This window comes from Marmota flaviventris, chromosome 9 (assembly GCF_047511675.1).
Source record: "Marmota flaviventris isolate mMarFla1 chromosome 9, mMarFla1.hap1, whole genome shotgun sequence".
Taxonomy (NCBI): domain Eukaryota; kingdom Metazoa; phylum Chordata; class Mammalia; order Rodentia; family Sciuridae; genus Marmota; species Marmota flaviventris.
In genome coordinates, this window is record NC_092506.1 from 54,136,533 (window position 1) to 54,161,506 (window position 24,974).

The 24,974-nt window shown below is 40.3% G+C and overlaps 1 protein-coding gene and 1 long non-coding RNA gene across 3 annotated transcripts in view; one reads left to right on the forward strand and one right to left on the reverse strand.

The window, feature by feature from the left end:
• Nucleotides 1-2,677: 2,677 nt before the first annotated feature.
• Nucleotides 2,678-24,974, reverse strand: part of LOC114098203 (uncharacterized) — a 29,105-nt gene continuing 6,808 nt past the window's right edge. Inside the window, exons 2-7 of the long non-coding RNA XR_003583698.3 lie at nt 15,594-15,868; nt 15,013-15,407; nt 10,499-10,589; nt 5,892-6,094; nt 3,926-3,942; nt 2,678-2,926 (exon numbers count right to left, since the gene is read on the reverse strand). This is a non-coding gene — a long non-coding RNA (uncharacterized lncRNA). The remainder of the gene's footprint in view (nt 2,927-3,925; nt 3,943-5,891; nt 6,095-10,498; nt 10,590-15,012; nt 15,408-15,593; nt 15,869-24,974) is intronic.
• Trim66 (tripartite motif containing 66) overlaps nt 11,475-24,974 on the forward strand; it is a 40,103-nt gene continuing 26,603 nt past the window's right edge. The window contains exons 1-5 of one of the 2 annotated variants that reach the window (XM_071616403.1): nt 11,475-11,496; nt 20,944-21,047; nt 22,827-22,974; nt 23,989-24,121; nt 24,443-24,559. In XM_071616403.1, the coding sequence (XP_071472504.1) occupies nt 21,039-21,047; nt 22,827-22,974; nt 23,989-24,121; nt 24,443-24,559 (407 nt within the window). In that variant the 5' untranslated portion in view covers nt 11,475-11,496; nt 20,944-21,038. Of the gene's footprint in view, nt 11,497-15,339; nt 15,403-20,943; nt 21,048-22,826; nt 22,975-23,988; nt 24,122-24,442; nt 24,560-24,974 lie in introns of those variants that run through there. The other variant, XM_027942330.2, reaches the window with a different exon arrangement.

Here is a 24,974-nt window from a genome sequence, read left to right on the forward strand (position 1 = left end):
ATAATATTTTTCTGTAATACTACCCATTCTTCAGAATTATTTTTTTACAGCTGAAGAGTAATTTACCTTCAGCATATACTGTAATTTACAAAGTCATTTTCTTGTTTCCATTTTTTTGTTCTTATTGTATTCTTTGCTGTTAGAGATAAGGATGCAATGAACACTTGTGTATATATAGTTTTTTATGTCAAATAACTTCTCTAGAATAAATTCCCAGGAGTGAGATTGCTGGATTATAGGGTATGGACCTTTTTTTATTGTCCATTTTATGTTGCTATTTTTGTCCAAATGGATTGTATCAGTTTATGTACCAGCAGTATTGTACAGTTACCAATCCCGTTTCAACCTTTCTAGGCTTAGGAACTTTTGTTTGCTTTTTTTTCAGTAGTTTCTCATGTATGGCATTTAGGGTGAAATTCATAAGATCACAGGTGAAGTTTTCTTCAGCACAAAGTAAAAATAATCTAATTTGGGGCTTAAGGGTTTCTAATAGTATTTCTTGTGGTGGATAGATTTTTTTTTTTAACTCATTGTACTAGATAACAATTATTTTCCTAAAAGCTTTGTTGGAAGCTGGGATGGAAAACCTTGCCTTTAAACTTGTGACCAAAACATGAAGAAAGAAATTCTATGATCTTTGAGAGCAGTTTATTCAATAATACAAAAAAGACTAGCTTAAATAGTTAATTTAATTTCTGGGGATTAAATAAGTGGAAAGAACAAACAAGTTTGGGTTCATTTCCTAATTCTATTTTTTAATTATATTGAACAAACTTGCATAGTCTCCTTGAATCTCAGTTTTCTTATCTTTTTAAAAAAATTTTTTAGATGCCGATGAACCTTTATTTTATTCATTTATTTATATGCAGTGCTGAGAATCGAACCCAGTGCCTCACACATGCTAGGCAAGTGCTCTACCACTGAGCCACAGCCCCAGCCCAGTTTTTTTGTCTTAACAATGAAAAAATAATGAGTCGTTCACTCATTCATTTTACACATGTTTATTGAGTGCGTATTACATTCTAGCATAGGTGCCAGACAATAGGGGGCAGATACAATGATGAACAAGAAAGACAAAGGACCCTAGGACTGTGTCTAAAAAAAACAGTAAACAAGCAAACAAATAGTGTCTCATGTACAACACAGTCTAGCAAAGAGTGGATGCTCTTTCATTACCTAGTGTTTCTCCTTCACATTTTCTCCCTAAAATTAATACTAAATTTTGAAGATAATTTGTTCTGTACCACCCAAGCAAATATTCTTTGAAATTCTTACCTGCAATGTGATGTGGGAAGATTTGTTCCGTCATTCATAGTTAAAGAAATTCAGTAGATATTTCCCTTTCCTCATATCCAGATGTTAATATTACCCCTGGAAGGAACGGAACCCATTCCTTCCATTCTATCAGTTCCATACTAAGGATTCCATTCTTTCCATACTAGCAGTTGATGTTTCATTTAGTCCAGGTTACTCCATGACTTAAAGCAGAGGTTATAAGGTGGATGCTGCTGGTATGTTGTTTGACTTATGGTATGTTTTAAAATTTAGTTAGTTGCTGCTATAGTTTGGATCTTAAATGACCCTGCAAAGATTAATGTGGTATTGGCTTTTCCCATCATGGTACTATTAGGAGGGGTTAGAGCCTTTAAAATGTGGGGCCTCCTGGGAGGTCTTTGGGCCTTTGTGGGTGTGCCTTTGGAGGGGATTGTGAGACTCTAATCCCCTCTTCTCTTCTTCCTCCTCTTTCTCTTTCTTTCCTTGGCCACAAGGTAAGCTTGTTCTCCACCAGTGCCATCTGGCACCACCCCTACCACTGACCTAAAACCAGTGGGTCTATCTGATCATGAACTGGAATCTTTAAAACTGTGAGCCAAAATAAACCTTTTCTCTTTATAAGTTGGTTATCTTAGGTATTTGATATAGTGATGAAAACCTGACAAACACATTTGCCAAAATTTTAAAATTCAAATAAAAATTTAGATTTCTGGTATTTTGAAAAACAAAGATTTGGCAATACTGGACCCAATTTTTTTTAGGTGGGGACTTCACTCAAATAGATTGCCTGGCTCCTGTGGGCATTTGAGTTGCTCCCTGGTATTAAGTATAGTCTTCCAAACTATATCCCATCCACTTGCCCATGATAGGGAAAAAGAGCTAAATTATGGTAAAAAGCAGCCAGAAGAAGGGTGTAGGTGAGAAAGGGATTATTTGACCTCTCCCTTTGTCCTCAGATCAGAGACTCATGTCTTGGATGTGCCTTTAATTCTTTACCCTCATAGAGTTACTTCAATTGCTATTCTAAAACAAAAATGAAATCCCTTTTTCTTTATATTCTTACCCCATATAGTGCTCACTGATGGTGGAAAGCCATGCCACTTTTATGAATTCCCAGGATTATCATGTGAGATCTAATGCAGCAGTTCTCAAAATGTGGTCTATAGAACCTGAGGGGGTCCCTGAGGTCAAAATTTTTTCATAATAAGATGTTTTTTGATCTTTCCACTAGGTTAATATTGCATTGATGGTGCCAAAACAATTATGTAAAAAACTTCTGGTGCTTTGGGCATTAAACTAGTATAAGTTATTTTATCTGTGTATTCTTTTTTTTTTTTTTAAAGAGAGAGAGAGAGAGAGAGAGAGAGAGAGAATTTTTTAAAATATTTATTTAGTTTTTCAGTTTTCGGTGGACACAACATCTTTGTTTGTATGTGGTGCTGAGGATCGAACCCTGGCTGCACGCATGCCAGTAGAGCGCGCTACCACTTGAGCCACATCCCCAGCCCAATCTGTGTATTCTTCACTAGGCATTTGCAGTTAAGAAGAAAAAAAAGAAGAAAAGCTAGTTTAAGCTAAGTGTGGTGGCATGTACGTATAGAACCAACTCTTCAAGAGAATCACTGGGGCCTGGGAGTTTGAAACACCAACCCTTAAAAATAAAAAAATAAAAATAAACTAGTTTAATTCAAGAATGTCCATGATGTAGAAGTAAAAATTTTATTAAATCTCAATTCTTGATTACATGTCTTTTTAATATTCTATTTGAAGAAATTAAAAGTATGAAAAAAGTAGTTCTGTTATATCTCAAAGTACTGTACTTTTGCTTTGACTTGTATTGTACTTTTACTAAACTAACTTCCCCCTCCTCAACCATGGAACAGAAATTTTACATGAAAGAACAACTAACAAACTGTGGTTATTCAGGCTTGGGAATTTGGCAGATATTTTCTCAAAAATAAACAGTTTATTTTGACAGTGATAAAATTTAAGCTTCCAACAAAAATTAGAATACTGGTAAGTCTTAGCTGCCTCTATGAGCTTGACTCATTAATTCTGAAAGAATTTTCCAATGAAATTAGAAGTGATAAAAAAAAGAAGTGATATTAAAGAATGTGATTTTTTTTGCTATTGTGTTAAAAAATGTGTTAGTATTTAGAATATTAGTGAAACAATGTTTCCAAGTGACTACTTCTTGATGTTATAAAATTATGCTTGGGTAAAAGAGCAGTATAAGATATAAAATTATGCTTGGGTAAAAGTATAAGATAGTTCAGTGAATTTTAATTTAACAGTAAGTAAAGTTCATTGAGGTAGTTTCAGCTTCCATGTTATAATTAATATGTAAGAAACTATTACTTGCTAATTTTTTGTGTAGTACCAAAGAATATAAAAAAATCTGAAAAGACTATTAAAATACTTCTATACATTTTTCTAAATGTTTTCTGTGTAAGACTGGGTTTTCTTTCTGTTCCGTAAACAAAACAATGTATAACAGATTGTAAAAGCAATCCATATAGGATTTCAGCTGTCTTGTATTACATCAGACTTTAAAAGTTTTGCAAAAATGAAAAAAACAATGTCACTCTTCTCATTAAATTTATTTTAAGAAATAAGACTGGAGATATAACTCAGTTGGTAGAGTGCTTACCTTGCATTCAAAAGGCCCTTGATTCAATCCCCAGCACCACGAAAGAAAAAAAAAACAAATAGTTATTTTTCCTAAAAAGTATGTTATTCATTAAATTTTTAAAGATTTTTTATTATTTTTTTTGGTGGGTTGGGAGTACTGGGGATTGAACCCAGGGGTACTCTACCACTGAGCTACATCCACAACCATTTTTATTGTTCTGTTCTGAGACTGGGTATTGGTTAAGTTACTGAGACTGACTTTGAACTTGTGATTTTCTTGTGTCAGCCTCCCCAGTCACTAGAATTATAGGCATGTGCCATTGCACCTGGATATTGTTAAAAGTTTTACTTATAAAAATAACTAATTTACTCTTAATTTTTTTTGATGGTAGGGATTGAATCCAGGGCCTTGTACATACATGCTGCGTATGAACTATACTCCCAGCCCAGATTAATTGTTTCAAATGAATTAATATCTTATAAATTTCTCAGTTTTAATTTCTGATGTGGTAAACAGAAATAGATATAACCCACATAAACAAAACCTCTTTGGGGTCTTCAGTAATTAAAAACTGTAAGAGGGGTTCCAAGACCAAAATATTTGAGAACCAATGCTCTAATGAAATAAACTTTAGCCATGCTTAAACCTCCTAGTAAAGACCACCCTTACTTCTACTCGGGCTGCTTCTGTGGCTACTCTATGGGAAGTAACTGTTCCTGGAGCCTCAGAAGGAATTGTAGGTGATAATCTATTACTTTATGTAGTAGCATCTTTCTGACTCCAGACATCCTAGCCCCTCACAGTCCCAGCACCCTTCCTCTTTAATGGGTTTGGTTCCCAAAAACTTTGGGCTGAAATAAATTTTTTTTTTTTAACTTGCATAATTACAGAATACCAGATTGAATTAAGTGGTTATGTTTTGTGTCTTAAATAAATATAAATGTAAAAGTAGACACAACTTCCTTTTGGTTTCAGTTCTTATGCAATTATAATACCAAATACAATTTATAGTTACTAAAAATTTAAAAACCAAAGCAATCAAATTAACTATTAATTTCATATGCAGATGATATTTTGCTAAAATTGCCACTACAATCCACTACAACTTAAATGTGGCACTTACTGTTGTGGATAAGTTCAGCAAATATATATTACAATGATGGCTTAATTTCCCCACTTTCTCTATTCCAAATACTGTACAACATTCATCATTGTGTGTGATGATGTCGTTTAGACTTCATGTGGCATATTGCATGCCTCTTTCTTTTCTCATCATCAATATTGCCTAGTGTGAACTAGATCATAAACTCAACACTGCTCTGAAAATTGTATCATGGTGGATACGTAGATGATCCAGAATGTTTACACTTTAAAAAAGCTCTATTATCTAATTTTAAAAAGTTGTTGGAGAGCACTGATGAACTGCTATGTGGATCTCAGCTTGAGAATGTTTCAGTAGGTCACAGTGTGACATTTGGAATCAGACTGGATTTGAAATTTGTCTCTGTGTATTACCTCACCTCTCTAGGCCCCAGTTTCCTCAACCTTTACCTAATGGTTTTATTTAATTTGTGAAAAATAATAATCCCTATTTCCAAAGGTAGTTATGAGGATTGAAATAGTCTAGAAAGCACCTGGTGTAAACTTGGCACTTAATAAATCTCATACCCTTTTCTAAAGTTAAAAATTGGATCAAACTTGTCCACCAATAAGAAATAGATCTGGGACACTTGAAGGCAAACATACCTTGTCAGAAAGATCTATTCTTGTAAACACCTCTAGGCTTTTTTTTTTTTTTTTTTTTTTCCCCATGGCAAAGATGCTGTATTCTCTAAACCCAAGTACAGGGTTGAGGCTGAGGCACAAGCCTTCATCTCTGGGAAGGTGCATGACCTGGACTTCTGAGGTCTGAGGCTTTTCTGACCTGTTGAGGAACATCTCCTTCCCAAATGTGGTAAATCAGTCTGCTTTTTGCTTTACTTACAGGGAGTGGAGCTTGCTCGCTGTACACACTGCTTCACACCTGAGGATGTCAATGGAAAAGCCTCAGTCCCAGGCAGAGGCACCAGAAAGGGCATGGACACGTTCATGAACTTCAAGAGGCAGCCACTAGCTGACCAGAAACTCTGCTCCCGGGATGGACACATGGAAGCTGTAGCACAGATGTGCTCATTGTGCCGACAGGACCTGCAAGATGAAGGCTCTTGGTTTCTACCATGCCAACATTTGTTCTGTAAGGACTGCTTCCAGGGCTTGATGCAGGAGTTAGGGCATATTGCCAGGGCTTATGGGACTGTCCCAGATGGTAAGTACAAAAGCACCACAAGTTCACTTCCTTCTAGAGAACAGGTTTCTTTAGACAAAATCAGAATTTAAATGCCCAAGGGACACTCACTGCTGAAAGCAACTCTTTGGGGAATCTGTGAGACAAAGCAAATCCTCTGATGCCTAATATATCTGTTTTGTAAACTGGGAACTTTTCATCTGTGGGGTTTCCTTAAATTGGTGGTAGGCTAAGAAGCTTGTGAAGCTTTTAACCCAGGAGCAGTTACTTCCCATAGATAGCCAAGGTTTGACTGACTCCCTAGATGGAGAGGATGTATCCTGGCTCACTAAACTGCCACCATAGAAGAAGAACAGCTGGGCGTCTAGTGTTAGTCAGGAACAGATTTTGAACAGAATCACACTGACTAGTGAACCATTCAATATTTAAGTTGCTGCCCAGCCTGGTGAAGCCTGTGTCTTACTGCTGCATGTGTGGTTTCCTAGGAAACAATCTGAATTGAGAACTCTGAAGTCCTTGGAGACTGGAAGCAGGTCCTTTCATTTTAGTATTTTAGCACAGGGCACTTAGTACAGGAACAGTGTCTGCTGAATGAAATTGTACAGTGAGAAAGTCAAATAAATGGAAACATTTAGAAACATCATATTTGATAGTTTCCATTTGTTTAATTCTCTGCAGTATTTCCAAAGTGATTTGTAGCACAAAGCTAGCTTTCTTTGAGGCATTGCTATTAAGAGTGAGCTTTAAAGCTGAATCTTGAGCCCTCTGAACCTGTGGGCAAGCAACCTAACCTCTTTGAGCCTGCTGAAAGTTTGGAACACAGAAAAAATGTGGTCTATTTTGATTTTTAAATTTAACATGCAGCATGCCTATAATCCCAGAAACTCAAGAGGCTGAGGTGGGAGGATTGCAAGTTTGAGGCCAGTCTCAGCAATTTAGCAAGACCTGTCTCAAAGAAAAAATTGAAAAAAGGACTATGGATGTAGCTCAGTTGTAAAGTGCCCCTAGGTTCAATTCCCAATACCAAAAAACAAAAGTAAATTAATATATGATTTTTTAAAAAATATTTTTTAGTTGTTGATGGACCTTTATTTTATTTATTTGTATGTGGTGCTGAGGATCGAACCCAGTGCCTCAGGCATGCTAGGCAAGCGCTCTACCACTGAGCCACAACCCCAGCCCCTAATATATGATTTTTAAACATAATTTAAACTTCATTCTTTGTCAAGTTTTTAATTTTAAGTTACAAACCACATTCTACTTAAAAGTGGAATAAATTTTAACAATTACTTTTAAAGGAACTATAATTAATATTTAAACTTATTTATAAACTTTGTTATATTTACTTTGTAAATTAAATGTGTTTTCTTTCTTTTTAAGTACTTCAATTATCTGGAAAACAGGCATTCCTACTTACTTAACTCTTGGAAATACAGTAAATTTATAAATATAGTGAATCTTAAATATGCTTTAGCAGTGCTTACACTGTTGGGTGAATATCCAGCATATATATAAAGAACTCCTAAAGCTTAACAATAAAAAAAATCTGATTAAAAAATAGGCAAAGACCTTAAATAGACAATTTTTCAAAGAAGATATATAAATGGCCAATAAGTAAATGAAAAAAAATGTTCAATATCACTAATCATTAGGGAAATCTGGTCTGGGGTTGTGGCTCAGTGGTAGAGCACTTGCCTAGCATGTGTGAGGCACTAGGTTTGATTCTCAGCACTGCATATAAATAAATGAATAAAATAAAGGTTCATCAACACCTAAAAAAGCCATTAGGGAAATCCAAATAAAAAACTCAGTAAGGTACCACCACATGCTCATTAGGATGTCTATTAAACAAACAAACCAAAAAAGACCTAGATAATACCAAGTTTTGGCAAAGATACAGAGAAATTGGAATCCTGTACTGTTGGAATAGAAATTAGTATAGCTACTGTGAAAAATAATATGGTAGTTCCTCAGAAAATTAAAAATAGAATTACCATATGATCCAGCAATTCCACTTCTGGTTATACAACCAAAAGGATTTAGAATAGGAACTTGAAGAGATATTTGTATACCCATGCTCATAGCAGCATTTGCAATATCCACAAGGTGGAAGCACCCCAGGTATCTACTAACAGAATGGATAAACAAAATGCTGTATATCCATATAATGAAATAGTAATTAGTCTTAATAAGGAAGGAATTTCTGATGCATTCTGTTACACAGATGAACCTTGAAGGCATTATACTAAATGAAATAAACCGGTCACAAAAGAACAAGTACTATGTGATTTTAGTTACATTAGGTCTTAGACTAGTCAAATTCATAGAAATAGAAAGTAGAATGGTGGTTGCTAGGGGGTGGTGGAAATGGAGAGTGATTGTTTAATGGGTATAAGTTTCAGTTTTGCATTTATTTATTTATGGTACTGGGGATTGAACCCAGGGCACTCAGCCACTGAGCTATATCCCCAGCCCTTTTTATTTGTTATTTTGAGACAGGGTCTTGCTAAGTTGCTGAAGCTGGCCCCAAACTTGTGATTTTCCTGCCTCAGTCTCCCGAAGCACCGGGATTATAGGTGGGCACCACTGCACCTGGCCTTGCCCATTTTTTAATGGGGTCTTTGTTGTTGTTGAATTGTATAAGTTTATTATGTATTCTGAGTATCAATCCCTTATTAGATATATGACTTACAAGTATTTTCTCCCATTCAGTGAGTTGCTTTTTATTCTGTTGATGCACTAAAGTTTTTATTTATTTACTTTTTATTTTGTGGTGCTATGATCAAATCCAGGGCCTCACACATGCTAGGCAAGTATTACCATGAGCTACATTCTCAGCCCCAAGTGCTTAATTTTGATGAAGTCTTGATTTACCTATTTTTTGTTTTGTTGCCTGTGCTTTTGGTCTCATATCTAAGAAATAATTGCCAAATGCAAAGTCATGAAGTTTTCTTCTGAGAGTTTTATTATAGTTTTAGCTCTTAGAACTTTGATCTCACTTAAGATTTTGTTTGTTTGTTTTATGGTGCTAAGGGTTGAACTCAGGGCCTTGTGCATGCTAGATAAGCAATTCAATTAATATTTTTAATGTGGACTAATAGTGTGTGTCTTGAGACTTCAACTCTAATGTTAGAAGATTAAATTCATATGAATGGTGATTATTAGAATCATAGTGTTTGTCACCAAGTTATTCTATGTGCAGTGGAGAATAAAAGCATAAGCTCCGCCAGGCATGATAGCACACTCCTGTTATCCTAGTGACTTGCAAGACTGAGGCAGGAGGATTGCAAGTTTGAGGCCAACCTCAGCAACTTATGAGGCCCTAAGTAAGACCCTGTCTCAAAATACAAAACAAAAAGTTCTAATTTCAATCCTTAGGAGTGAAAAAAAAATGGATTTAAAAGTATACACTTTGGTGTCAAGCATTTGAGTGTCAGTACTAATCTGCCTGCCACTTAATAGTTGTATAACTTGGGCAACTTACTGCATTTGTTAGTTCTCTAGGTTTTTATTATCATTATTATTGTTATTTTCCTGTAAAATAAGGTTGATAATAATAGTAACTAGTTCAAAGGAATGTTATAAGATTAAATGAGAAGATACACATAAATGAAGCATTCTGTAATAATCTAGTATATAGTAAGAGTCTAAGAAATGTCAGAAATGTTGTTATTTAGAACTTGTAAAACTGTGATATGGACACAAACAAATACACAAAAATTGTGTTAGGTATAAACATGCTTGATTTGGAACCAGAGAAGCAGTTTATGGTGTATGTGACTGTTTTCATTATGTCTTATGGTCTAGTTAGGCCATTGTTACCTTCCATATTTGCCTTTATAGGTGAACAGTGGAATAAGATTCCTCTTTATTTCTTGGAATTATTAGTAGTTTGTGCATTGTGGTATTTGTTGGTTTGTTGTGTTGTCTCCTGCACAGGTATTTATTGTCTGCTCTGTGTCAGGCTCTATGGCATTTAAAGTACAGAAATAAAAAGACAGGAGCTCATATTCTAATAAAGATAGATAAACAGATTATTTAAAGTTTTAACAAAGGAGTAATAACTCTGAGAGGTTCTCCATGCCTCAGGACTGGTGGATATCAGTTGCTCATTAAATATTTTCTGAAGGACTAAACACATGGCACCCCAATTGCCGTTAAGAAGCATCTGTATTTCCTTTTAAGCCTAATTGAAAATGGTCCCCAGGTCAAATTCTACCCAGACAGTTAACAACTGAATACCAAAAGTGGTACTTTAAATAATTGTAGCAAGCTCTGAAGGGAGTCAGCATCCCTGAAATATTTACCTTGTGCTGGCTCATCTTCAAGATTCTCAGGGTTCCTATGGTTGTATTTGTTGTTTGGGGGTAGGTGGCAATTAATTGGGTATTTTCTTCCCTGTGTGAGTAAAAGGATCATCATTTTTTTCCTCTTTAAAGCAACTAAATAATGCTGGTTATTGTGGGCATGCCCGTAATCCTAGTGACTCAGGAAGCTGAGGCAGGAGGATTGCAAGTTCAAGGCCAGCCTCAGCAATTTAGTGAGGCCCTAGGCAACTTAATCAGACCCTGTCTCAAAATACAAAAAAAAAAAAAAAAAAAAAAAAAGGACCGGGATAGCTCAGTGGTAGTGGGTCTCTGGGTTCAACCCCCTTCCCCCCCGCACATACACACACACAAAAACAACTAAATAACAAATTGTGTGGCTGAGAGACCTTGATTCTCAAATCTGAATTTCAGAATCTACCTATTTAAAATTTTGCTTTTCTCATTTTCAAAGTGGGGGATCTAATCAAGATGTGGGAAGAATAATGGTCCAAATGTCACAGTTCTAGAGCTCATCTGAACTCTAGCAAGAATTGACTGGACAATTCCAGACCCTCTCTGCTTTTCAGGCTTGGATTTGATTAACTCTAAAAATATCAAATAACTACCACAGTTCCATGCTTCCTGAAGCTAGTTAAGGGTGACAGCATATTTCTCATACACTGCTAATACTAAAAGGGAGAGCAATCACTGTCCCTTGGTGGGCAGGCCTTGGAGGTTTGGGGAAGATCCAAAGAAAGGGAAATGATGCAAGATGCTACAACCTCAAAGTCAGAGAGGGAAATGACTCTTATCTTAATGAGCAGCTCAGCTGGAGGAGTTCTAATGGTCTTTGGTGAGAATGGGAGGCAGGGGCTAAGATCTCAACCACAGGAGCCTGGGAGGCAGGTGACTGCTGTTTGTTTATTCAAGGTGCTGAACAGCATGTCCAACCTTCTGGAGTCTGGTGCAGGCAGGGACCCAAGTCTCCTAGGAAGAGGGTAGGCTGCTGAGCTGTTCTGAATGGGTGTGTGGCAGGTGCAGAAGCTGGAGCTGCAGAGCCCTATCATTGGGGTGGCTTTTTAGTTCATGAACAGCTTCCTCACATTAATTGGCTCTCTAGGGTCTTGGGAGTAGCACTGGCACCTCTGAACAGTACCTGTTACTGTGAGAACAATTCCCCTGGTACTGGGAAGGAGGCAGGCTGTGTTTGGGGGGATGTGCTTGCCGTGCTAGTACTGACTAGGAACCTATGCTTGGAACAGATTTGCTGAGGGAAGGGAGTGCAAGGTTCTCTGATTGCTAGGCATGGTGGCACTTGCCTTAACTCTAGCAACTTGGGAGGCTATGACAGGAGAATCGTAAGTTAAAGGCTAGCCTGAACAAATAAGTAAGACTCTTATTTGAGTGTAAAAATTAATTTTTTTTTAAAGACTGGGTATGTAGCTCAGTGGTAAAGTGACCCTTAGTTAAATCCTCAGTGTCACAAAAACAAGGTTCCTATGATTGATGGAGGGGGTCCTGGAGGAACTTTTTGTCACTGGAACTCTCTCATTCAAGGGGGCTTGAGTGAGTGCTGTAGAGGCCTGAGAATAGGAAAAGCCCTTTCAGTTCGTCTCCAATGCTCACTTTACAGATGGGGCATTGGAACCCAGAAAAGGCCAAGATCCTGCTGAAGTTCACATAATTGTTCATGTGCAGAGCCAGGAAAAAAGTCTAACTCCCTTGCCTGGCAGTCCAGGGTTTGCTTGGGCTTGTAGGCTGTAAAAACTGCAGACCTAGATGGGGCTGGAGATGTGGCTCGAGCGGTGGCACGCTCGCCTGGCATGTGTGCGGCCCGGTTCGGTCCTCAGCACCACATACAAACAAAGATGTTGTGTCCGCCGAAAAAAACTAAAAAATAAATATTAAAAAAAAAAACGAAAAAACTGCAGACCTAGAGTAATGCTGCTCTAGATTCTTCCCCCGTTGTCTCTCTTCCCAGGCCCAGCTGGAAATGGGGTCATTCATTGGCTTTGCATGGAGTTTATCAGTATATCAAATTTTGGACTGACTCTTTGAGATTTAGGGTCAAAAGAGGCAGAGGTACTATCAAATGAGATGAGCCCCCACTCTCACCTGTATCTTCAACATTCCACTGTGGATATTTTCTTGGCATGAAAAGCCTGTCTCAGCTAAATGGTTCCTAGGACTATGGGTTCTGAAGGCTGTGAACCATATGTTCATCTCCAGCCTCATCTAGTCACCTGACTTTCATGTTCAGCTTATGACTTCATTCAGATCTGTTGCTGCTCAGTCTCCTGGATATTCCTGGTTGACCTCAGCTTATTCTGTATTCCTTCCTATAGTGATATTTTTTTTTCTGATCTCATTGTACCTATTGCCATTCTGAGTTATGTTCCCAAATTCTGTAGCTTCAACCCTGATCATTCCCTCTGACTCTGGGCCTACATTTTAGCTACCTAAAGCCTACCAGTTTCTTTCAGTTCAGAATAGAAACTTAGTGCCTTCAATTCTCTTCCCAACAGGGACTCAAATTAATTTTACAGCCTCATTTCCTACCATTTCTCAACATGTCTTAGCCTTACTAATATTCTCCTAAAGAGGACGTACATTTTGGCATTTATAATCTGTTTATAATGTTCCCTCTTTCTGAATTCCCTTTCCTTTTTAGTAACATCCTACCCAAATTTAAAGGTCCAGCTCAAATGTGAATCAGTTATCAGAACTAGAGCTCACAGGAATAAGAGTGGCCTTGGGAACAAACAGGAACCCCCAAATCATAATTGAATCCCAAAGGGTGAGGTTAGAACAACTTAAGAAGCTGTTGCTTTAGGGTAGATGTGGGTAAGCTTTTTGTATAAAAGAGTAAATAGTAAATGTTTATGTCTTTGCTAGACATAAGTCTGTCACAACTACTTAATTCTGCCATTGTAGCACAAAAGCAGCCATTAACAACAGAAATGAAATAGGCATGATTATGTTCCAATAAATGGTTCCATAACCATGTTATTTATTTGCAAAAACAGGCAGGCTGTAGTTTTCTGACCTGTTTTAGGCACTGGGGAAATTGGGTGAGTTTGAACCTATGGGTGTCATCAAATAGGAATAACCAGGCATGGATAGAAAAATATGGAAAGAGGGGCTGGAATTGTGACTCAGTGGTAGAGCGCTTGCCTAGCACGGGCGGGACCTGGGTTCGATCTTCAGCACCACATAAAAATAAAGGCATTGTGTTGTGTCCATCTACACCTATTTTTTTTTTTTTAAAGTCTATCCCAGGGCAAAAAAAAAAAAAAGAAAGAAAGAAAAATATGGAAGGATAAGATGGGATTTGGCAATTGCCCTCTTCCTCTTCCACCTGTCTCTGTTTGTGACAGCCTATCCACTTGACTCAACATACCACTGCTACCCGCAACATCCAATTTTGGTCATGTCCTACCAGTTCTCTTTGTCTCTCTCCCACTCCCACCCCGATACCAGGGATTGAACCTAGGGGCACTTAACCACTGAGCCACATCCTGAGTTCTTTTTATATTTTATTTTAAGACAGGGTCTCACTGAGTTGCTTAGGGCCTCCTTAAATTGCTGAGACTGGCTTTGAACTCACAATCCTCCTGTCTTAGCCTCCCAGGCTGCTGGGATTATAGGCATGTGCCATCAAACCCAGCTCTTCTGTCCCTTTGTTCCACTTCTGTCCTCATTGAGGATTTCATTAATATTTAACTGGACAAGCCTCCTTTCTGACCTCCCTGCTTCCAGTTCACCATGATAATCAGTTGTAAAGCCCAGCTCAGTCATGGTTCAGAACCTTTTTGCATTTTCTTTTAGTATAAAGGACAGGCTCCTTAGCTTAGCATTCAGAGCCTTTCAGAGCTTACTCTCCTGCCAGTCTCTCCAAGTTCATTCCCTGCCGCTCCCCCTCATTCAGATTTTGTAATTATCCAGTACTTGAAGTCTTGCTACATCCTAATGTCTTTCCTCCAACTCGACCCTGTTTTTCCTTCCTGCTTATGTGTGACTTTATCTCTCTGGGGAGTAGATTTAGCTGCCAAGGAACACACCTTCCAGGACCATTGTGCATCAAAAATATGTGTCTTCTCCATCTGAAGTCCTAATCCTCTGCTTGTGACGGACCTTTGGTCACTATAGCAACTGACTGTGACGTCACAGGATAAGGACTTCAGGTGAAGTGGCAGGAGCCAGGTGAGTGTGTAGGAGAGAGATTTTAATGTCTGACGTAGGCCCCCCCCGACACCCTCCTTCAGTGCTGGGGGCATGGAGGGATCTCTCGGGCTCCTGCTGTTTTTTAAAATGATGCAGTGAGAGTGTGTGCCTGGCATCTGCGTGCTGCAGCAGTATGGGGCTGTCAGAGTGTGTCAACTTGAGCTCTGGCTGTGCAGGCACCGCTGCTGCGTGAGCCTGTTATTCCATTCTGGATTGCTATTTTGATACCCAGATTGCATCATTCTTCCTACGTATAAACAGGGGGTCCCCAGGGCCCTGCAGCTACTCACTTCTCCACCAACACTGTTGTTGTGATGAGCTCTATTTAAATGAGCTGCCGGATCGGGGCAGGTTCCAGCCACACATGAGCACTGTCATTTTGGGGAACATGGAGGGCTGAAGGATTTTTGGATCGAGTCCTAAAAGGCTGAGAGTGATGGCCTTCCGAGCTGTGCAGAGGGCGACAGAGCTAGTTCCTGAAAGTTGAAAATCTCGTTTTCTTCCTTCTGAGCTTCTATTCCAAGGCACCCAGAGGATTAGGAAGGAGATGCAGCTAGGAAGAGAGTCGCCTCTTTGAGGTCTCCCTCTTGCTGTTCAGTTTGGGAAAATTGCTGCAGAGGCTTCGAGATAAACAGGAACAGGAGGAGTCAACCAAGCTCTCTCTTGCAGGAGCATCTCAGGTGAGCTAGAGAAATGCAGCCCTGGCTGTGCATCAAAGCAAGGAGGAGAAGCTCCAGGCTGCTCCCCCTACCCCACCCACAACCCAGCTCCCTGAGGCTTAGGCCTTGTAGCCTTGCTGGCTGCAGCATGCAGGGGGGGTGCTCCTGGGCTCCTGGCAAGCACCATCCTCTGGGACCTGTGGTGGTCTTACCTGTCGCTCCTCTGACTTCTCTCCTCTGACTTCTCTCCAAGGTGTTGCTCTAATCACAGGGCAGCAGGGCGACAGGTAAGCCTGCAGGCAGCCAGGGGCAAATTTGGCAATCATCTTAGGAGTGTCTTGAATTGAAGTCTGTCTTTCTAGCAGAGACTGAGCATCTGAAGAGTGGGTGCAGCATGTTTCTTGAAGGTGATACTCTCTGAATTATGGGTTAGAGGTCGACTTCAGGCGTTGTGGTAGGGCCCTTACCTGATGCCTTCTGGGGCTGTCTGGAGTGGGAGGGCATGAGTGGTTAGTGAGAATGACCAACCTGTGAGAGCATGCAACCAGAGTGTTTTTTCACCTTGCCTAGTGCTTGGTAGAGGCACAGTGAGGTAGAGTGTCTTACCTGTGGCTATAGAGGGAATCAAGGACTGTTCAGTGGTTCAGGGTACCCCCTGTTTTACAAGGGCTATGTGAGTTTTAGCTAAGTCCCTGCCTGTCTCGGGCATCTATGTCACCCTTCATGTGGTAGGGGATAGGCTAGATGAACAGTGAAGGTCTGTCCAGCTTTGATTCTACATGTGGGTACTAGGATAGGAGCGTCAGGCTGCTCTAGAATATCCCACTACTCTGTCAATGTCAGATTGTAGGCCCCAGCTACAAAGTTGCCTGGATCCATGGACAAGATCTGAGGAATGAAAGGCTTCTCAACCCTTAACATTGGACTCAGGCTTCTGCATCTGGCATGTTTGTGCTTACCTGGTAGCATAAGCTCACATAATACTAGCTTTCTGAGGCCTCTTTGGGATTTTTCTCTCACTCTAATCCTCTGGTGCCCAGGTTGCTTTGGCCCTGCCATTCATGTGTGAAGGGTAGAATAACCAGAGTAGGCCTTCCTTCCTGGCTGCTTCACTAAATCCTAGGCTCAGCACATTCTCTAGGCCCCTGTCATATTGCCAAACCTCAGGCCACACCCTAAGCCTGGGCCTTTTAGTTAAGGTTTAAATCAAGGGAGACAAAATGTATCTTCCAATTTAGTACCAATCCCCAGGGTATCTGGGTATCAGGACATCCTTCTGTCTATTGGGAATCTGCCCTTTTCTCTGCCAAAGGGGAAATCCATCACAGCTACATTCATAGTTTTTCTGAACTTTCTGCCTTTTTCATCTTCATGATATGGGGGACAGAGCTACCAGGAAAAGAGAGAATTCTAAGGTGCTGGTCCCCAAACTTGGTAATAAATTATAATCACCTGGAGCATTAAAAAAATGCTGATGACTAGACCACCTCCTGAAATTCTTATTTAATTGGCATGGGATTTGTGGTGTGTGTGTGTGTGTGTATGTGTGTGTGTGTGTGCATGCACACCTGAGTGGCACTGGGGATCGGATCTGAGGCCTTTTACATATTAGGCAAGTGCTCTGAACTCTAACATTGAGTATATCCCTAGTCAACCCCACTGAGCCACAGCCACAGTTCCTATAATTGGAATATTATTATGGAACATTTTATTTAAATCATTTGCCTAGTTAATTAAATTATCTTATTTATGTACAATTTAGTTGTAAAGGAGAAAACATAGTGGAAAGGGCATGGTTTTTAGAGACAGATGGACTTGGGTTCCAATCAGTTCTGCCCTTACCTGTAGGATCTTTTTTTTTTTTTGGAGTACCGTGGATTGAACTCAGAGGTACTCCATCACTGAGCCACATCCCAAGTCCTTTTTTGTATTTTATTTAGAGACAGGGTATCACTGAGTTGCTTAATGCCTTGCTTTTGCTGAGGCTGCTTTGAACTCGTAATCCTCCTGCCTCAACCTCCCAAGCTGCTGGGATTATAGGCATGTGCCACCACGCCTGGCCTTGTATGATATTTGAAAGGTGATAACTTCTTGGAACCTCCAGTTGTAAAATGGAGACAATGCCTATTTCCCAAAGATGGTCTGATGGTTAAATGAGATAACATATGTAAAGTGCCTGGCACAGAAAGTTATGGAAAACAGATGAAAATTTGCCCCACACCTCCTTGGGACCAGAAGTTTTCATTTTAATGACTGATGGCCTGAACAACCTTGGCTTTCACAACTATTCTCCCATGTCCCTAGGTCCCACGAGGATCTCTGGTGCCTATAAAACTTCCTCATTTTGGAAGCAGAAGCCCCATTTCTCTGGGACAATCAGATGGCCTTGGGATCTGGCTCTCAGGATTGATGTTCCTGTGTGTGAAATAAAAGCTCAAGCCTGTTGATTGATAATTCAAATAGAAATAAGAACTATTACAAATAATATTTTATGTATGGTATGATTTAAATATGTATCAATAACTGAATTAACAACGAATATTATAAGTACATGTTTGGTACAATGATTCTCCATCTCTGCTCTCTGCAGCATACCCCTTCAGAAGGATGGTCTCTTAAATCCAGGCCTCCCCTCAGCCCCAAGCCTGTCCTCAGAGTATCGTACAAGGATGTTAGCCAGGTTACTAATTGGCTGGCTGTCCATTCTCACCTTGCCCAGATGAATATGTCAGAAGCCTAGCTATAGTGGGCAAAGGATTAGGTAAACTATACTTTAATGGTAATTGTGGATTAGTTTTGTATGTAGAATATGAACAGGTAGTTAAAATGCAGTGTGATACTTGTTATGGGATGTCCAAGGTGCTATGAGAACCCAGAAGAGGAACTAATTAACTCATTCTGGGGGAAATAAATTCTGCTTCTTGAAAGTGGGATATTTGAACAGGTTTGAAAGGATGGATAGAAGTTTATCTGTATAGAAGAGGAACAAGAAAGTATTTCAGGGAGAGGATACAACATTTTCACAGCCACACAAAGATTTGTTCTGTTCAGGAGATGGCAGAAATATTTGGTGTGGCAAAAACAGTATTCTTGGAAGATGAAGCTAGAGATGATACTAGAGGGAGATAAGCCCAATTTGAAAAAGGTTCTTGAATGACAGACTGAGTATTTTGGCTTTAAGGCCATCACAAGAGGATGTGTGGTAAGGCCTTGTTTGATTGATTCATTTCTTTCTCTGTTTTCATCCCCTCCCACCCCTGGTACTGGGTTTGGTTGAATCCAGGGGCACTCTGTTGTTGAGCTACATCCTAGCTTTTTTATTTTTTAACCTGAGATAGGGTCTCACTAAATCGAAGAGGCTGGCCTGGAACTTGCTATCCTCCTGGTTCAGCCTTCCTAGTTCCTGGGAGTACAGGTGTGTGCCACTGTGCTTGGCTTCATTCTGTTAATGAGGCCATGTTACTGTGATGAATGCTTGGGCAGCTGGTACCAGGGAATTAGAAGTTTTGGGGAAATCATTTTTGACAATTAGAGCAGCATTTCTGACTGACAGGTAGATAAGGAGGCTTCCTCTAGAAGCTACCTGATTGCCTGGATGATGTCTCCTGTAAAGAACATCCTTCTCTACCTCTGGCCACAGTTCTTGACCGGTGGGAAAATGCCCAGGAGATTCCAGATGCAATTCTGTAATTAATATTCATGACTCTGCAAAGACTAGGGGAGTTTTTCTTTTGCAGGGGGGAAACAATGTTGAACTATAATTTAAATGATTTTGTGGATTTTGATTTTTCCAGATTATAGAAATTAGCTTTTGCTGTACAATAAGGCACCCCAAAACTTAATGGTTAAAGCAACTGAACTTAATTCAGTTTATGATTCTACAGGTTGACAATCTGGGCTTAGATTCTCTGGGTGGTTGTTCTGGGGTAGGCTGGACTTGGCTAATCTTGACTCTACTCATTCTTGTGTCAGAGTTTCAACCTGTAGGTTTCTTGGGGCTAGCTGGTATAGAATGGCCTCAGGGGGATGTATGAGACAACTAAGGCCTCTCTCTAACAAATAAGGCCATCTTCTAACAATCTGAGCCCCAATTTAAATTTTTCACATGGCAGTCTTAGAGTTAGTTCTAAGAGCAAGAGCAGAACCACATAAAGCCCCTAAACTCGGAACTTGGTCATTGTTGCTTTTGTTGCAATTCATTGGTCAAAACAAGTCACAGGACCAGCCTAGATTTAAAGGATGGAAAGAACTACTTTTTTTATTAGGGAAATAGATGCAAGGAGGGGAAGAATTGGTGGCAACTTTTTAAATCTGCTACTCATTCTGGATTTCATCGCCAGGAAGAGAATCTAAGCCCAGTTGGTATTTGAGGCTATTGCTCCGCTATGAATGGAATATGAGGAATCTTTTGAATTCAGAGGTAACATCCATGGAGGACTATGTGGTTTTTTTCTTTAATTTTCTTTTTTGTTTTTGTGGTATTAGGGATTGTACCTAGGGGTACTTTACCACTGAGCTACACCCCCAGCCCTTTTAATTTTAGTTTGAGACAGGGTCTTGCTAAGTTACTGAGTCTGGCTTTGAACTTCCTTCTGCCTCTCAGCCTCCTAGTCTGTGAGATAACAGGTGTGTGCCACTGTGCCCAGTTGGATTATGTGTTTTCTTAAGTATCATCTAATTTAATTCTCATAGCAATGCTTATTTTCCTTCCCATTTTATATATGATGAACAAGCACAGGGGAGTTAAGTGAGATTAGGTGATTTGCCCAAGGTCATTGGATGGTAAATCTGGTATTTGGATTTACATTTGTCCAACTGCAAATCTGGAGCAACTGCTGTTGTATCATCCATTTCTATGTTAATGAGATAAGACAGAGAATATTGGTAGCACTGCTGCAATTATTTCTATAGCCAACCCCTTTCTGGGTCCTTCTCATGCCTGGACACAGGTATCTTGCCCTAATTGAGTAGCTCATTTCTTTGTTTCTAGTTGGCTGACTACTTTTGGGATGAGCCTGAGGAATCACAGTAGCTTCCGGGGTGTCAGTCTTATGCCACTTATATAGTTCAGAAGTGCACTTTGTGGAAGAATATGTTAGAGACTGTTGCATTTTTCTGGGGAGGAAAAAGTCAAGCTGATCATTCAGGAATTAAAACACACACACACACACACACACACGCACACACATATACATGCATACGGCTGGGATTTGGGATGTGGAACGAGGAAGAGAGCTGCAGGAAGGTACCTGATTATCAGAAGCAGAGTAGGGTTGGGTTTGTAGTAGCAGGTTCATTCTACTACATGAGGGGAGAAAGGTAGGAACAGGTAAAAATAGGAATGTGAGGAGACCAGACGGTCTGAAGGGAAGGCCTCTGGTGGGATGATCATGTTCAAAATACCTACACTATAACAGCAGACTGTGTCATCACATGCAGCTCATTTTGGCCTACGTGGTTATTTCCACATATCTTGATGCTGCATATCTGAAAGTCTCTGCCTAGGCCTTGTATATAATCTTTTATGTTGCCCTGACTCTGTTGTCATTCTTTTCCCCCTAGAGCTCATCTCCTGTCCTGGATGTAAGCGAGTGTATCTTACCAGGGATGTAACTGAACATTTTTTTCTACAGTGCTTTCCTACTGGGCACCCCAAAATGGCCAGGGTAAGTCAAAAGGTGATCCTTTTCAGATTTGTGAGGTGTCTTTTCATAAGTCTTTCACCCATTACTCTGATAGTTCCTCCTCCATTGATTTTCCTAATCATCCATCCATCCGTCCAATCATCCATCTATTATCTAAAATGAAATAAAAGATTTTGAGCCTGGAGAAGCAAAGCAGGAATTTTTTTATCAAGTGAAAATTATAGGTGTGTGTATGTGGCACACATAGGTGTGTGTGTGTGAATGCTTTTAGTGGAAGGTGAATGTATTTTAAAGTACATTAAGTATTGCTTAATTTATCTAGGTGTTTTCCTCTTTCTTATAGCTCTTACTGAAAAACATAAGTACAGGGCTTTTATTTCCATTTTTCCCTCAAGTTGAAAGTTACACACTAGCCTGGATTTAATGGGCCCATTAATTTTGCCTGTGTTTAACAACTATCACTTTTCTCCTTATTTCTAAATTTCACATCACTTACTGACTGGTACTCCTTCTGTTCCTCTTTCCACTGGGGTATCTTTACTATTACATTTATTCATTCAATAGTTTTTTTTACCTGTTCCTGTATCTGATTCTTATTGAACATCTATTATGTATCAGGCCCTATGCTATGTGCTAAGGATATAGACCCATAGACGCATGCATTCAATTTCTAAGGAATTTATAGTATAATTATAAAACTTTGAGACTTCATTTCAGTTTGATGGCCTGTATGATTCAGCATAGACAGGTCAAGTTTCCCCAAATCTTCTCTTTTTCTGATGTTTTACATCAGCCCTAGCAAAGTATTTGCTACCAAATGAAGGAAAAGACTAGGTACTCTCAGGCCAGACAGACCCCAGGAGTGGAAACACAGCTTTGAAAGTTTTTCTATACTTGGTTTATCTTGGGTGTATATGGTCATCTTTCTGTGTACTACCAAATCTGGGGCTTTCTCCCCTCAGAAGGCAGGTTAAATGTTCTACTTTTCCTTGCTTTTTTTTTTTTTGTCCTGGGGACTGAATCCTGGGGCACTTTACCACTGAGCTACAGGGTCAGACTGAGACAGGGTCAGTCTTGCTAAGTTACTGAGGGCTTTGCTAAATTGCCAAGGATGGCCTCAATCTTGTGATCCTCCTACAGCCTCCCAAGTCATTGGGCTCACAAGCATGCGCTGAAGCGCAAGTCTTATTTTTAGTTTTTTTTTTTTTTTTTTTGAGACAGGATCTTGCTGTGTTGCCCAGGCTGGTCACAAATGGTTGGACTAAAGAGATCCCTTCTCCTCAGCCTCCTGAGTGCTGGGATTATAGGCATGTACTACCACACCCCATTGTGCTTTCCCTCTATTATATTTTTTTCCTCCCTGTCTGCCTGGTGAACCTGCTTGTCATTCATTATCCAACTCAAACATTACCTCTTGATGAAACTTTCCTGACCACTTCTAGGTCAAGTTCCTGGAAACCCCCCTTTTGCTTCCTTAGCACCTGTCACATCTTTTTATCACAGCATTACCCATTTAATGGGCACCACCCTGCCTAGATTGTATATGCCTTCAGGGTAGATCCTTGGCTTATTCATCTGAGTATCTTTAGCCTTGGCACAGAACTTGTGTGAACAGCACCTAGAGCATCCACTGTTTTGTTACAAAGGGTGCTTTCTCTCACTAGCACTGCCAGGTGACTCTACAGTAGACTGTACCCCAAATAGTAGAAGAACAACCCTGCAAAACCCCAGTCTCTGGAACATTTGATACTTGTAGAGCAATGCAGATATGGCTAGTAATTCTACATTCTCTACTTTCAGAATTGCTCTGAGTGCAAGGAGAAGAGGGCAGCACACATCCTCTGTACCTACTGCAATCGCTGGCTGTGCAGCTCCTGCACAGAGGAACACCGGCATGGCCCTGCCCCTGGGGGCTCGATCTTTCCCAGGGCCCAGAAGGGATCTTCAGGTACCACTCCTGCCTCTCCCACCTGGCTCTCACACCCTGAGGCAGTAGTAAACCTCAGAATCCCTGGAGAATTGTTTTCTGATATTATTTCCCAGCTAAGGGAGAAAGTAAGTGTGCTTCCAGAGCCTTTCTCAAAGGGAGGAAGTCTCTTTTACAGTCTAAGGGGATGACTCATTCCAGCTTCTCCCTGCTGGGGTCGGGTGGGTAGGTGTGGGTGAGATGGTGCAGAGAGCATAATCTTTTTTTTTTTAAATTTTAATTTTTTAGTTGTAGATGGACACAATACCTTTATTTATGTTTTTTTTACGTGGTGCTGAGATTGAACCCAGTGCCTCACATGTGCCATGCAAGCGCTCTACTACTGAGCTACAACCCAGCCCCAAAGAGAGCATAATCTTGAATTATCATGGGAGCTAGCTGAGTTTTACCTTCTACCTCTGTTTAGAGCAATTATGCCTCACTTCTATTTAGTGACTTATTAACTTAGTATGGATCATGGCTTGTCTTTGTCCATCCAACACCGTCTGTTATAAAAGACAGTCTTGAAAGGCTTTTATTAAGGCCCTTGAATTATGGGGAAAGGGGTTCTACAGTTGTCAAACTCTTAGGAAAGGGAGCTGTTGGCCAGGCTAAGAAGCTGGTTTCAATCCCATGATAACAATTCTAATTAATGAAGAAGTTTAGGTTAATTTTAGAGGGTTTATTATTCTGCAGGAGATCCACATACAGCATTAGTAAGCACCTTCCTCAGCTTCTGGCAGGTGGCAGGATGCTAGGGCTTGGTGGTGTGTTATTTCTGGACAGCTGAGCCTAGATCCTCCTAGGCTAAGCCTAAATTCCTCCTTTTTCTTCTTGCCCATCCTGGAAAGAAGCATATCCTGTTTTTACCACCTCTCCCAAGCTCTGAGTCTCTGTGGTATTTGTTGAGGGCTGAGGGCTGAAGGCTGCTCAGTGAACTTAACTGAGAAGTCTACCAGAGGAGGAGAAGCCCACTTTCTCTATCTTCTGTGGCAGGAGTGAATGGTGATTCTGGGGACTTTGCTTTGTACTGTCCTCTACACACACATGAAGTGCTCAAGCTATTCTGCGAGACCTGTGATGTGCTCACATGCCATAGCTGCCTGATGGTGGAACACAAAGAACATAGGTGAGGCTTGCGGGTTGCCTGAAATGGGCTTGGGAGGACTCTGAACTCCTTACTTGTGAGGACTATAGCTCCCAGAGCATCAAAATCCTCTTGCTGCCCAAGCCAACCTGCAGTCCTTGAGCTGAAGTGTTTCTCTGCTCCTGTTATGGCTTCTCTTGAGAAAGTTTAATGGGCCAAGAGCCTGCAGTGCATTTGTCTCAAGATATAATCATGGCCTCAATGGGCCTGGCTGAAACTATACAATATAGGGACTCCTGCTTGATTAGCATGGTCAGAATAGCAGCCAATCCTCCTCAGCTTTTTCCTTGTCTCCTCCCCTAGATGCAGACATGTTGAAGAAGTTCTACAAAACCAGAGGATGCTTCTGGAAAGTGTGACTGCACAGGTGGCACATAAGAAATCCAGTCTACAGACATCTGCAAAGCAAATTGAGGACAGGTAGCACAGGCTAGTCCCTTGCCAGTGCTAGAAATGCTCTGCTCCCTCACATTCTAGGTCCTGGCACTAGGCAATTAGATGTGGTGTCCATGGAAAAGACATGTGGTTAAAGAGATGTGGGCATGTCCTAGAAGGCAGGCATCCTGGCCTTAGAGGCTTCAAGGCTGGTGAGGGTCTTTGGGTCATCACTTGGTTAACTGAGGCTCATGATGATCAGAGTGAGTCTGGGCCAAAATATTTGCCTCATGAAACTAGCCAGAAGTGCCTGCTTGAGAATAGTTACACAGTAGATACTGGAGAAGAGTTCTGCTATTTATTTTTGAGGTTATAACAAGTCAGTGGCAGTTTGTTTTCCATAAAAATCTACAAAAGAGGGCTGTGGCTGTGGTTCAGCGGTAGCACATTTGCCTGGCAT